This window comes from Hetaerina americana, unplaced genomic scaffold (assembly GCF_022747635.1).
Source record: "Hetaerina americana unplaced genomic scaffold, ioHetAmer1.1.p SCAF_23, whole genome shotgun sequence".
NCBI lineage: Eukaryota > Metazoa > Arthropoda > Insecta > Odonata > Calopterygidae > Hetaerina > Hetaerina americana.
This window is the reverse complement of record NW_027286797.1, coordinates 5,713,194-5,729,000: the sequence shown is the minus strand read 5'-3', so window position 1 is coordinate 5,729,000 and position 15,807 is coordinate 5,713,194. Positions and strand designations below refer to the sequence as shown.

Here is a 15,807-nt window from a genome sequence, read left to right as displayed (position 1 = left end):
AAAGTCGAGAAAATATTGAACTCCGTTTTACAGCGAACCCATGAACCCAATCTTCTGCCGCGGACCAGTCGATTTCCCATTGGTCAAAAGCGACCCCCTGCAGAGGCGAGCACGTCGGTCATGGAGGCATTATTAATCAAACATTAATATTAAGAATCCTTGAAACTTTCACGCAACTAATTTGCAGTCTGCCATGGGGATGCTCTTTTGGTGGGGAGTCGTGTGCTCTCACAGGCACCTGATTCCAGATGACGGATTGGACGTTAAGCTGTGGACCCCTTGGTGCCTTTCAATAAGAGTAGGCTAATGCCGACGCCGGGTGTCTCTCCACCCTTCCTCCATTCCATCAACATCTGAACCCTACCGAGTAACCCACGTCTATCCCTATTGGAGCAAATGACCAGAGCTGATGGTCGCCTTCGCCCTCGTAACTACGACTACTACCACCAGAAGTGACGGAATGCCCATGCCTGAGGAGCGACTCAAACCTCTTTGCCAATTGGCCAACGTGTTACCCGCACGGTATTCGTAATAAAACTAATGGAAATTTTGTTTAGTTCAGTTGCTTTGAGCGATGCCTGAAAACTGATGGATTAATTGTATTTGAATTAATTCAGAATGGCATTTTCTCGCATATTATTACTTTAATTCTTACGGTGAGCGGTGCAAGTCGACTGTGGAAAGAGATTTTCTTTCCAAGGTCATTTTTCAATATCAAATTTGATATCAATCAACTTCGATTTTTAGGAATATCATGTAATCGCTTGTAGAAATACTCAATTTTAAGTTTTTTCTGTCTTCCTGAACTTTCTGCATGATATATTTTACAACGTTTTCACCCTGGGTTTAACGTTTAAAGAAGTATTTGCAATTTAATTCGGCAAGGTTTTCAAAATAAAAATGAAATTTGGTCTTATTTAAATGGTTCAGTAATGCAAATTTCCCAAAATTAATCGTCGAAGAAATAAGATTGCGAGACTGCGGATGCTTACAATTAACGAATCAAATTATGCTGTTGTTTGTATGAAGTTTCAGACCATTTATATGCAGGTTAATCGTTGCATTGAGCTGGTTTCTGAAACACCTATAGTTTATCTGTGAACGGTTTCACCCGAAAGCTTAAAATATCTTGCCCCTCTGTTATCTCTGAAAAAACGAGTAAATCATATGCGAGATCAACAAGCAGTTTCGTAAAATTTATGCGGGGTACCAGATTAAAGTAGGCGACCTCTTCTAGGTTGATTAGGTGCGTGATAATTTTTTGGGAAACATCGCCAGTTTACTTCTAACTACTTAGCCGGAACGTACGTATTTTAAAAAGATTTAAGCTAACCTCGACGATTGATTCATTTTACAAACCATGCACACTTTTCCCCATCATTGCATACCTGTCGAAAACATTTAGAACGGCAGTACTCCAGCAATTCGTGTTTGTCCGTCCGCAGGCGATGACCTCGAGCCAACCTTAACCCGGTGCTGCGGCCTGGGCTCCTCTTGGGCGCAGGAGCGACTCCGCTGCGACACCTTCCCATCGCCCGTGGCCGGCGTGCTCGCCGAGCAACAGAGCATCTGCCTCTCCACCGTCGACATCTGCTGTCTGCGGGCTCACAGGTAACTCCGGGGCTGCGGAAACTGCCCCGGGCTCCAAGCATCGCCCTTCGGCGCCCGTGTGCAAAGCGGAAATCTGATGAAAATTGGTATTGATTCGCGGAGGTCTATGTACATATATCAACAATCGACTTACTTAGCCCACAAAGATAAGGGTTGCATGTCGGGCGAAACCTTGAATGCCTAGTTTTTCCATATCACTTCCTTTAAGGAATATAATTTTAATACTCCTCTGTGGCCCCCTCATTTTTAATACGCTTGAATGGTAATAACCACTGTGATACCACGTTTTAATACATATACACTAATGTTCCATGATAAGTGAAGAGCTAAAAAAAGTCCAACAAATATTATATTTTCAGATGTTTAGATTGCAATATAAGAAAATGGAAAGAGGACACAAAAATACGAACAGAGTGGGGAAGGCTGAGTGTAGAGCCTTAATACAAGCAGGATTCCTGGCCCTGGAGTGTCGGTGTATGAATATATATTATTTATTATTATTAGATAATCTACCGGTTAAGGTAGGTTTTTGGATGGACATGATTAGTAATTAAATAATTTGTGACCCCTAGCAAAACACGACATCCTACTCTACATCAGATCCCTCTTTAACTCCGAGTACTTTCTTCCTCCCTTCATCCCGACCAACATCCCTATCCTGTTCCTTCCCTTTCCTCGTTTGCCCAACATTCTCCCTTTAATTACAGTCTTCAACATCCCACTGCCGGTCAATACCCCCTTCGGCCACTTTTCCTGCTTCCATAGGATTTCTCCCAACAAACCCCTCTCTTCGCCCACCATAACAAGTACTTCCTCATTTGTTTTCTTCTCGGTCCATTTCACCTTCTCCATTCTTCTCCAAACCCACAATTCAAAAGCCTCCCATCTACGTCTATCCTTCTGCTTCAATGATCACGTTTCCGCGCCGCACATAGCTACGCTCCATATCAAAGTTTTTACGAGTCTTTTCTTAATATCCTTACTCAACGTCCCAGTCATCAACTCCCTCCTCCTTGTGAAAGCCTCTTTGCCTAGCGCAATTCTTCTCCTTACGTCCCTACTACTTTGGCCGTGTTGGTCCAAAACACTACCGAGATACCTAAACTGTTCTACCTGCTCTAGTTTTTGCCCTCCTATTTTAATGTTAAGCTTAGCCTTTTTTTTTCTGGAAAATCGTATAATCTTTGTTTTATTAATATTGATTCTCATCCCATACCTGTCGCACTGAATTTCCAATTCACTGTGCAATGCTTGCAACCCCTTGGCTGACTGAAAAAATAAAGCTTGGTCATCACCAAACCTAACTGATTTCACGAATTCCCAGCCCACTTTCATTCCTACCTCCAGTTCTTCCCATGCCTCTTCAATCATTTCCTCTGCATACAGGTTGAACAGCAACGGTGATAATGGGCAACCCTGCCTGACACCTCTTCCTAACACTGCCCATCCTGACTCCCCGTTTCCCACCCGCACCTGAGCAGTCTGAGACATGTACAGGTTGCGGATTAGCCTCCTTTCCCTCCAATCTATTCATATTTTCTGCAATATACTCATTAGTTTTTCCCAATTCACTCTTTCAAACGCTTTTTCGAAATCTACGAAACAGGTAACTATCTCCTGTTTGTGTTCTATATTCCTCTCGAGTAATAATCTCATTACTGTAATATCATCACGCGTACCTCTCCCCTTCCTAAACCCAAACTGATCATCCCCTAAGTAATCATTTGCCCTACTCTCTATCCTTTTGTTTATGATCTTGAGAACAACTTTAGCTGCGTGAGATATCAAACTTATTGTCCTGTCGTCCTCACATGATGTAGCCTTCACCTTTTTCGGAATGGGAACTAAAACTGATCTCACAAAGTCTTCCGGCCAGCTTCCTTCCTCATAGACACTACGAATCAGCCCATATAGCCTCTTCCTCCCACATTTTCCTAAACATTTCAATAGTTCCGCGGGAATGTTATCCACCCCCACGGCCTTATTTAGTTTCATCTCCCTTAATGCCATTTCTATCTCATCGTCTAGTATGCCTTGACCTAAGCTATCTTTCTCTACGTCATGTTCCTTTTCTATGTCTAACTTTGTTGGTCTAAGTTCTTTAATATACAGTTCTTCTATATATTCCTTCCATATCTCTTGGACCTCTCCTGTGCCAACTATTACCTTACCCGCCTCATCTCTAACTGTTAGCATAGCTCTCCCTTTCTTTCTTCACAATAAAGATGATTTAAATTTGCTGTGCAGCGCACCGGTTTCACCCTTCCTCTGCAGATTTTCCATATCCTCGCACTGCGTCTTCCACCGTACTTCCTTTGCTATATTTGTTGCCCGCCTCAATTTGTTTCATTCTTTGTACTTCATTTTGCCTAACTCTGTATTTACATTCTTCCATTTTCTCCGCTCATCCATCTTTGTAATCATCTCATCCGTGATCCATGGTTTCCAATTCCTTTTACCCTTAACGGTTCCAATAATGTCTTTTGCGGCTTTCGATAACCCTTTCTTAATACTTTCCCATTTTTCTTCGATAGCACTTAACTTTTTAACATCCTCCATTATTTCCTCTCCCAACTGTTTGTATTCCTTCCTCTTCAAACCATTTAATGCTTCTACATTCCATTTTCTAACTCGCCGCCCCTGCCTTATCTTTTTGAAACGGACGCCACGTTTCATAACAACTAAATAGTGGTCAGAGTCCGCATCCGCTCCCGGGAAGCTGTGCGAATTTATCACACTGTTCCTAAACCTGTGTCTAACCAGGATATAATCTAGCTTATACCTTTCTGAGTCACCTGGCATTTTCCATGTATACCTGCGTCTTTTGTGGTGTCTAAACCAAGTGTTGGTGATGACTAAGCCCTGACTCCTGCAGAACTCAACTGCTTTCTCCCTGCGGTCATTCCTCGTGCCTAAACCGTAGTCCCCGACCTCGTCACCATCTCTTCCTTCGCCTACCGTCGCATTCCAATTCCCCATCACTATCAAATGTTTCCCTGCAGGAACACACGCGATTATGTCCTCTACCTGATCGTATATCCTATCGACCTTTTCCTCTGTGTGGTTGCTCGGTGGCATGTATGCCTGAATAATAACCAAGTTCGTCGGTTCTGCTTTTATCTCTACTAGTAATAATCTCTCCGTTACCTGCTCTATGTTGACTACGATCCTTACTACCTCTTCATTTAATACCATGGCAACCCCTCGTTGGCTATCGTCCCAGCCGCTGTATATAATTCTATAATTATTACTGCAGTTATCCCCGGTATCCTTCCATCTTACATCGCATAGACCTAAAATATCTCTTTTCCCCCTTTCCATCTCTCACTTAATATTCGCCAGTTTCCCTGTCCTCATCATTGTCCTAACATTCTGTATAATATATATAGTATATATATATATATATATATATATATATATATATATATATATATATATATATATGTATATATATATATGTGTGTGTGTATATATATATATGATAAATATGGTGGGTCGCGGTAGTCCAAGGGGTAGAGCGTTGGACCTTTGACCGGAGGGTCCCTGGTTCGACTCTTGGCAAGGCACTATTGGCACCTGCAGCTCCACACAAGCTATGTGAGTTTTCGGGTACCAGATCTTCCTGGGAATCCATAACCGGCACTTGGAAACGAACTGGGCCCCCTACCCTGATGTGCGAATTTCACACGCCGTCAGGCTTAGTACTGGGTTAAATCTACCATCACCTCCCAAACCGACCTTCGGGTTGATTACTGTGTCTATGGTTTTTTATGGTTTATATAATATATGTACATATAAATGAAAGTCTTCCCAACATCGGGCTATATAGTAGGAAAATCTAATTTATACTAAAACCTATGTCCTCTAGGACCAAGGGAGTTTTGATTGAGGCTTCATGAATATACTTGCATCGAGAATTTAAGTATCGGTATTGTTGATTCGAGGCATGTTTTAAACTCATTTCAACAGTTCTTTTCAACCTCCATCTCTCTGGGCACCTTCAGCTCCAACCCAAGCGATTTGATTTTTCGGGTACCAGATCTTCCTGGGAAACCACAAGCGGCACTGGGAAAGGAACTTGCCCCCCTACCCTGATGTTCGAATTTCACACGCCGAACAGGGCTTAGTACTGGGTGGACTCAGCCATCACCTACCAAACCGACCTTCGGGTTGATTACCGTGTTATGGTTTTTTAGACGAAGGAATGCTATCTCTTCTCTGAGTCGTGTTCTTCCCTTGGGCCCACCATTAAGAAAAAGCATTCAAGGCTTAATTGTGCCCTTGCTCCTCACTGAGTCCCTTGAAAAATGGAACGGAAATTGGATTACACTATTTTTAAATTTACTTAGATTTAAAAATATTGTTTATCATGAAGATATAATGGCAAAACTTAATTTTTAAACGTTCGTCGGCTGGTAAAAGAGAGAAATCGCCACAATGTTATCGCCGGTCATCTATATAAAATCTGTGAAAGTCATTTTCACATTCATATTCATCACGCATTTACCCTCCCAAACGGCCGATGTATTGTGAAAATTTACGATCCTACGAGTTTTTGCATTTTGTTTACACTATACTAAATAGTGCTTACGTAAATTTTGCTTACACTATACTTTCGCCCAAATAAAGACCATTATCTATCTATCTATCTATCTATCTACTAATTGAAGGATTCCCCAAATAGCAGCTACTGAAGGCGGCTTAACCGTTATTGAACTCTTCTTTAGAGATGCGAACTTATTGAAAAAATCCATTTTTCTCCCGTCTTAAAGCGACATCTTTCTCTTCATATATCCTACAAAGAGCCTCGTGGGTGCATTGAAAGGGTGGATGGAAAAATTGTCTTTAAATTCTAAATATGGTGCAGTTGAAAGTTATTGGAAGAGAAAAAGATAGAAGTAAAAATGAGACAGTTTTGTCATCGCTCTCCATTCCGAAACGGAAACTTGTTTTCCAACTATCGGAAGATTGATGGAACTAAATTCATCGAGTGATAAGGTTACGGTAGAGAGTTCCGCGTAGAAAACAGATCTAAGAATAGTGGCATAAAGGGTGCAAGAGTAGATGGGTTACTAGGCAAGTCAAGTGAAGTTTTTGCCTTTATTTACTAGCAATGATTATGAAATGTGGTTGAAGGTAAATGTTTTCTTGTGGCTGGTTAACCTTTGCAGTATCTAGTTAGAGCGGACTGGCCAGTATATATGGTGAGATCACCGTAGTGCTACCGGGCATTATGGGCAACGGCAGGTTGGAATCTATGTATAAGGGTGAGGGAACACCCCATCTTCTCCTCTAGGGATATCATTTTCTTCCATTGCGTGATCCATTTAGGCATGAAAGTCTTTGTCGACAAAATTTATTAGGGAGCATTTCGAATGCATGGTTAACATAATTATTACACGTATGTATTTTTCAAATGAAAGGTAGAGTATGGGCGATCCGCAACAATTATGAACGCTCCAAAGAAACTGCGGGAGATGCCGCAACAGTAACTTTTAACGGAGTCATCCGCTAATGTGCATTTCAATGCAACATTTTCTGAGTGTAAAAGTCATTCGCCTTGACTGGGATCCTGTCAAGCGAATCAGTCATGAGTCAAGCGAGAGTCATGGCACCCAGTCAAGGCGCATGATTTTTACACTCTGAAAATGTTGAATTCTGAACGTATTGCGTATCCCGTGGAAATTCATTTTATCACTTTTCTTTCTTGCTATGAGACTTACTTAAGTTCTTCAAACTTTCCACCGGTTTCCATTATGCCCAAACAGCATTACTTTTGGTAATTTTCATATTTTTTTACGGAATTCACATTACTCATTCACGCTTATCTTACACTTCCTTATATTATGAATTTTAGCATTCAACTATTGTCCATATCTCATCTCTGCAATCCTGCATTCTTTCAATATTAACCAACGACCACGTTCCTTCTCACACCGGATTTAAAACTTCGCCAGAGGTCTTCCTCTCTCTCTTACTTGTTCCCTTAATTCCTTTCCGCACTTGGGATCTCAAAACTTGTAATCTACGCTCATTTTCTTGCCTTAAAATTTATGAGAGGGTCTGAAATGCACGAGGGAATATGGGATTTTGCCCCACGCTTTCCTGTGCCAAGCTTGGAATTATTCAAGTATTTACTAATCCTTCTAGGGTTTCAAATAGCTCTAATGAATATATATTTGAATTACTTCAATCGAGGTCCATATAATGGCATTATATTTGCAGAATATTTAATTTTCGGGCTACTTTTTTAGGACACTGGATCTAAATGGTTATGATGAAAAGGCCAGCTAGAAACTTGTGAGTCTGAAGGAGTCTGAGGAGTGTGTGCTGAAGAGAGGAGCGATCATGTAAAGTACAATCATAAGATCCTTGATATTTAGCTCTCCCACATTTGGATTTTGAAATATTCACACCCTCTTGACTTCAATAACGGCAAGACGCGTATCGACCAAGTCACTGAGAACGATGTTTGCCGTTGTGCAGTCAGGAAACAATAAGTACGCAAAAGTGCTTTCTGCATGAACTGTATATTTTAACGACTTAATGATATGATTGCTTGAGAGTCAAAGTCTAGTGATGATTATTAACTTGAGCTAAAAACCAAAAAAATCGTACTGACATTTCCATCATACATCTGTCAATATAGTTTATATCTGTTGAAGACTTTCTTTGATTTTGAAGATGACCGATTTTGATTGTTTGCATGCATCTTTGTGTGCCAAGGGGTCGATTCCCTCGTGGGTGGCGGGCATTCCGCGACATGATCCCCTCCTGGTCTTCACTAATCCTTCCTTCCTTTGCATCGGGCCTCGGGAAGCGATAGATTGTAGAATAGGGTGAAAGCCAAGGATATGAGAATAGACGCGGAGTCTGTTCCGTACACATTCACCCACCTATGAACGTATTTGTGTTACTTACGCATTTTGTTAATGGGCTATAATTACACGGCCAGAGTCAAAGAGCTATGCTTTCGTCTCTTTTATTCATTTATTGTATAATAATAGCTTAAGCAGTCCTAACTCTCTGCTCTTCTCAAAGTTCCTGCTTGCTAACAAACAAGTTAACGCCAAAGATTTACCTTTTGAAAATAGCTGAATTTATTTGGACATCATGAAATTTTACGAAATCATCAAATAAAATCCTAATCGCGCAGCGACTTATTTACATATTTCACACAGAAAGCCCTCGTTGCTCCTTCTCTCATTATCATGAAAAGTTCGAAGTAATCTCTCTACATAACTAACAGTATCAACATTTCTCACGTAATTCCGCATAAAATTCAACCTTTCCTCCTCCATATGATTCTCTGAGGTGTAAAAACTTGACCTTCCAACATTGTTTTCATCAGGTTACGCTACATTCAGTTTACGCATTTCGGAAGTGTTTTCGACCAAAATGGTGTCGATGGGAGGGAGAGACTAAGAAGGAGATATGCGTTAGGCAAAGAGGCTTTCACAAGGAAGAGGAAATTGATGATGGGAATTTTGAGCAAAGAGGTTAAGAAAAGGATCGTTAAAGCTTTTATATGGAACGTAGTTACGTACGGCGCGGACATATGGTCGTTGAAGCAGGACTATAGAAGTAGAGTGAAGGCTTTTGAAATGTGGTTGTGGGTAATGATGGAGAAGGTAAAATGGACCGAAAGGAAAACAAATGTGGAAGTGATGGGATGGCTATTGCGAGGGAGGAGAGGGAGATAGCACAAGGATGCGGCAAAAATGAATGATGCGCGTATTGATAGGCAGTGGCATGTTGAAGACCGTGATAGAGGGGAGAATTTTGGGCAAACTGGGAAAGGGCAGGAATAGGACAAGAATTGGAATGAAGGGATGAATGAAGTACACCAGTATAGAGATGAAGAGGGGCTTGCTGTAAAGTAGGATGCTGGGTTGTATTTAGTCTGGAGATGCAAGATATTTGTTTGGTGGTTGTTTCCATCAAAAACCTACCTTGGCCGGTAGATTGCCTATTAAAATTCCTATACATATGCGTCAAAGCAGTTCGTGTACTCTTTGCGAAAACCTATTCCTGTGGAAAAATGCAATGTCAAATGATGTGAATTTACATCATTTTCAAATATCCATCAGTATTCATTCATCCACCAATTATTTTGCGATCCTCACGAGTCGGCATAATTAAACTTAGCTTACTTGGTTCGGACTGTGAGCAACCTTAATTTATCTACGCACCTATTATTTATCACCTCGGCGCGGGGCTGTGGGCCACGTTGCGCATCGCGGAGCCAAAGCAGTTGCTTGCATCGTCACGAAATACACACAGGTGGATTGAGGCCTCTTTGATTAGGAAGATTGCGGAATCCACCCGGGATTGATGACTGCAGGCCAACGTCCTCTACTGATAACGCCGGGGTTCGGTTCATGCCTATATCGGTTTTTCCTGGAGTAGGTTTTGGGTGCTTGTGATTGACCATGTTGTCAATTACTCATGGTAAATGGGAGGACTTACCTCTTTCCGAATTGTTGCTAAAAGTTAAATAAAAGCATATACTTTTTTCCAGCCGAATCCCATCGCCAATTTGCACTGCAGCAGCGGACTCCATGTTGAGAATTTATTTAAAAACTCATTTAAAATTAGACGATTTTAAACAATATTTTCTTTTGCGGTAAAGGGTGATTTACGGTGAAAGTTAATCCCTCACCAGTGATCGAACACAGATTCAAAATATTAGGACGTTTACATTGGGGGTATTTCTCGAATAGTTTTATAAGGAACTGTGGCCCAAGCGATACATTTTACTTTGAATCATCTATTGGACGCTTACGAAAGTGTTCTAATAAATAAACACAAATAGCATCTCATTAAGAGCGACTCAGCGCCCATTCCTTTATCCGCCTCTCTCTAGCATCACCTAAAATAAATATTTTGTGCACTATCCTGCATTCCGTGGAGGCCATGTAGTCGCCACTCACTTTCACCCCGCACACCTCCCCCTCCCCCTTATTACCCCCCAACGGCCGTTTGTCTCTTCTCTCCAACGGTCATTCATTGGGTCCCATTCACTTTCCCCCCCCTCTCTTTCTCCCCTCTCCTCATTCCCCCGGGTTCCTTCAAACCGATACACTTCAACCTTTCGTTCGCAGTGGTTTTTCAAATTCGGAGCGTTGGAGAAGACTATCTTGTGGTCGAAATACTCGTATCCGCTTTTCGCTCCATTGTTTTTCCCTATTTTTTACGTGAATTTTTACTTTCCTCCTTCATTTTCCATTTGTTTCCTTCTTTTGAGCGGAGGGCTGAAATCCCTGTCGTCTTCGTTTTGACAACGCCGTCAGGCCATCTAGTGCCTTGTCCAATTCACATCCCGGAGTGCCGATATTGCTTTTTTGTAATTCCTAAGTGAGTGTGAGTGAGTGAGTGTGTGTATGTATGTATGTATTATCACCGCGAAGTACATCCCTGGGTTCTGGATTAATTTCTTCGCAAACCAATTCGGTCTTTTTCTAGTTGAAACAATAGGTGGTTAAGGTAGCCCAGAGCCGGTCCCTGGCGAGGGACAAACTTCCCCTTAAGCCACTTTGGGCTAACCAGGGTACCTGAAAGTATATTTTGAAATTCCCGAATGCGGTCCCTGGCAGTAGGATTAATTTCCTCGTAAACCTATTCGGGAAACACCCCCCTTGTATAAATGATAACTTCCTAATATTTTGAATGTGTCCGACCGCTGGTGAGGGATTTACGTTCCCCGTAAATCACCCTACCAACCTCGATATTTCCCGACTTTTTTACTTTTACAGTGGTATAAAAAAACCCTTTACGGTTCAAAGAAATAATATATAATATAGTCAGTCTAAAAGAGGCCATAGGAAGCTCAATTTATCCTTTCCCTAAAAATTAATGTCATAATTTTCATTTATTTCGTGCTAATGAGTGTCTAGCCCTAGTTCAAAGCAATAAAAATGGCTTTGTGTGTCGTTTATATCTGTAAACCGGATGATAGCAAGTTAGGTAATAGGGTCTCACTCTATCCAACCTTTCATTAAGGGCAAACTTATGTTGATCCCTCTTTAGAGAAACTTGTATCATTCAACGGATAGTCGGAGAATCAAATGAGGAAGTTAAATTAAATTGAATGGAGGAAATTAAAAAAGGAAATTGGGAAGTACCACTTTAGTCATTTAAATCCAAATTTAGGACGTGCGACTGCTATTTGGAATCCGTAGGCAGTGTTAACTCAAAAATAAGCGAAGCTCTAAAAATCAGATGGGTGTGTAAAAATTGTTGCGCAATGAAATTATGACGGGTTCCTTCGGAAACCAGGCTGAAAGTATCCCAAATACGAAGAGAAGAACAGGAAATTGCATTCCCGACCACCTGGAGAAATAGACTGAACCCAAGCGATTTAGATTCTCATTCTTTCCCAGCTTCATGACGGAAATGGGAAATTTATTAGAACATCATCATTATTAGAGTTTTAATCATATTATTTGAATCATATAATTACTCATCATATTCATTGGGGTTCAAGATGATAAAAGTTGGAGCGTTGAAACTCCCCGCCGCACGCCTCATTGCCGGCTCATAGTGTAAATGTATAATGTAGATATACATATTGATACTGTTGTCGGTTGCAATTATTGATGAAACCAGTCGAATTTCGTAGATTCATATCAAAATATTTATATGATGCCCGAAATTCAGCCAAATTACCATGGATGGCGTGATATGAATATTTAACGTTCTTTTTAACCCCGATTTGAGGCAGGGGAAGAGGAAGGAGCCTGGTGGGGTAAAGGCCGGGCTGTAGGGTGGCTACGGCAGGGCAAATTCGCGTACGGGTTTACTCTTTTTCGTCCGACAGCACTCGCGGCACAAAATTCGCACGCACCCTTCTCATGCCCATATTTTAGTTCACACGTCACTGAAAATCACTGTTAGGGTTTCCAAGTTCATCAGAAACCATGAAAGCACTTAATCTAAAATCCCAATCCAACAAAGCCTTCAAACTTGAAAGATAATCCTCAATTTTTGAGGTCTTCGGCCTTTCCTGATACTCCCCTCTCTCGAACTAGGCTAGAGGAACCGCCGGGCGTTCATCCGTCTATACGGGAAAATTAGGTCATTCTGCCTTTGAGACAGACCAAAATCTCCAAAGATCAAAAAAATTGATTTTAGCTCAAAGTTTTCTGTGTCCAAATACACACGAAAGTTGGGAGTTAAAATCAATGTTTCAAAAATGATACTCCCAAGTCTAATGTACTTTTCACCCATATTGGAAAAGAATGGCCCCTGGAGCTGTGCTGGCCGGAGCAATGATAAATATTCCTGGCGGGGTTACTCGTTGGGCAGGGGAAAGGCGAAAGATAGACCGCTCAGTGTCTGTTCTTCAGTGAGGCGGCTGCAGAGGCGTCCTTTCCCAGTGGGCCGACCGCACGAATGAAGAAGGTGTCACATTAAAGTTACTATACAGGGAGGCGACGGAAAACCACTTCAATGGAATATCCCACGAAAAAATGATAGACAGAGATCCGAGTATGAATCCTAGCAACTCTTTGGCTCGGCCCCATCGGCCGCGTGTCACACACCGCAGAGGGAGAGGCTAGGCTTTTGCAGTCGTCATCTCAAGAAATCCTCGCAAAATGAAAGCAACAACAACAGCTATGAAAACACCGAAGAAGGCCACCAAATCAGTTAAATAAGGGATTTGGAATGTTAGGACGATGCTGAGGATAGGGAAACTAAATATAAAGTGGTATGCGGAGAGAAGATACATGGATATTTGAGGTCTGCGCGGGTCAGCGGGAGCTAGTAGAGCAATAATGATGGAGAAGACAAAAGGAGGAGGAGACAAAGGGGAAGAGGGGCGGCAATATCATTGGATACAAAAGTGGAAAGAAGAGCAGTCACGTGATAGAATGATATCTGTTGATCAAAAACTGATCATACGAGCACGTTCAGTATACAGGTCTACGTGTATGCCAACGAGAAATCATCGTGAGAAAGAAATAGAAGATGTATACGATCAGTGGGAAAATTCCTTGCGGGTGTTTTTGAGAGGACGGATTTGATAAAGATAGGGGATATAAACGCGACGGAAGAGTGAGGTTGGGGACTCGGGTGTAAAATCAAGGAATCATGTGCCATGGAGAGAAAGCAACAGGGCTCTGCTGGATACATGCCTAATGGATTGTGATCTCTTTGATTAAAAACCAAAATGAGCATAGGATGCATATTGATAGAATTCAGCTCTTACGGCTAGTAGTATTGAATAGATGAAAAAATCGTTTAAAAAATGTTTACGGCTATTGGAGTTTTTAATTGAATCAATAGGATGCATAGGAAATTCTCGGGAATCAGGTAAATTATAGTAATTATGATATGAATCAGATTTAGGAACACCTGTCGTTAATCGCATAGTTTCCTGGGAGTGGATGAGGATTTAAATCATAGCTTAGTGCTGATGGAGTGTAACGTCAGATTTAACGGATTGAAATACGAGGGTCATCCGGAAAGTAGTACCCGTTCGTGAAATAAAGACACAAAAGTAAATATTAACAAACATAAAAAATTTTATTTGAAAGAGGATACTTTAAACTACTTCTCAACATAATCTCCAAGCAAATTAAGGCATTTGTCATAACGTGTGACAAGTTTCTGTATTCCTGCTGCATAGTCCTTCGCCGCCAGCTCATTGAGATACGCGAGGGACCCATCTTGCACAAATTTTTGCATAATGCAGATGGTGTTTAACAATTTCATGAACAATTGTTCGAGAAACATTGGGAAAATGCTCACAGATGTCATCAATTGTGACGCGCCGATCGTTCCTCACGAATTCGTCAACTGAGCTCACCAGTTGGTCTGTAATGACAGACGGTCTCTCCGAACGCTCATCGTCGTGTGTGTTCCCCCTCCCCATGTTGAAGTTGCGACACCACCGCCGAACAGACGACTCGTCCATTACATTGTCTCCATACACCTCCTTTAATTGGCGATGAATATCACATGGGCGAACGTTTCTTGCATTGAGGAATTTAATCACTGCCCTCACTTCACAACTGGCGGCGTTCTCAATTTTTTTAAACATTGTAAACAATCACAGAAACAACACAGGCAATGCTAGCGTCACGCAACTTGGCTCAGAGAAGGCAGACAAGCCACTGAAGCTATCTGACCTCGTCCAGCGGCTACTCGCGTCGTCAGCACTTCATGCGGCACGAACGGGTACTACTTTCCGGATGACCTTCGTAGAAAGGGCAAGGGGGAAAGAGTATTAAGAGAACAAGGTCTTGGGGTGGATTACATTCCCGTGGAAATATATTAGGGCTAAGGGAGACGTGGGGGGAATTTTTTTGGACTATTTATTTGCATTTTATAGAGAGGAATTTGGGAAGATTCCATCCCAGCAGTTTAGTTCGCAACTCGAAAAAGGGAAAAGCTTCCATGCTTGAGGAATAATAGAACAATAAGTTTGATACCGACCGCAGCTAAAATGATACCAAGGGCCGACAGTACGGGGATCAAGACGAGGCTAAATAATTTCTTAGTGGTGGGTCACTTTTAATTCAGGAATGTGAGAGGTAGGTGCCCTGCCATTGCATTAATGAGGGTACTTCTAGAATTGAATAGAGTATAATCCGGATGAATTTTGTTGTTTCATAAATTTCGATTAGGCGTTTGAGAGAGTAAACTGGGCAGAACTAGTTAATACATTTCATTAAATATTGGTGGGCTGAAGGGATTCGCGACCCATCCGCAACGCGTACATGCCTCGGGCTGCTAAGACTCCTATTGCGGATGGAGAGTCGGGATGAGTGGTGTCAGAAATTGAAGTTAGATAGAAATTCCCATTATCACCCGTGACTTTCAACCTAAACGTGAAAGAAATGCTAAAAGAGGTTTCTGACAATGAGTGATGAAGTCGGTGGGGAATTCATAAAATCAGGATTACGCATGACCTAGCTTAATTAGATGACAATCCAAGTCTCATGAAGATATGAGGTACCTGGGATTGAAGCGTTGTGATTTGCAGATTATGTTACCCGGTGAATTTGATTGCTTCAACAAAGATGGGAGAGAGTTTGAGAGGAAATATTTGATGTACTCTAAAATTTATACAATGAACACATTTTAAAAATATTTTAAAAGCAATAATTTCTTTGCAAAATACATTGAAATACGTGAAGTTTTATTCAACAGGCAAAATGCTTCCATGGACACATAGTTAATGATAGCATT

The 15,807-nt window shown here is 41.5% G+C and overlaps 1 protein-coding gene across 1 annotated transcript in view; it reads left to right on the top strand.

Moving 5' to 3' along the window:
* The window catches only part of LOC139689413 (fibulin-1-like), a 100,170-nt gene that overhangs the window by 21,074 nt on the left and 63,289 nt on the right, over positions 1 to 15,807 (top strand). Inside the window, exon 2 of the mRNA XM_071586516.1 lies at positions 1,446 to 1,611. Within this exon, the coding sequence (XP_071442617.1) occupies positions 1,446 to 1,611 (166 nt within the window). The remainder of the gene's footprint in view (positions 1 to 1,445; positions 1,612 to 15,807) is intronic.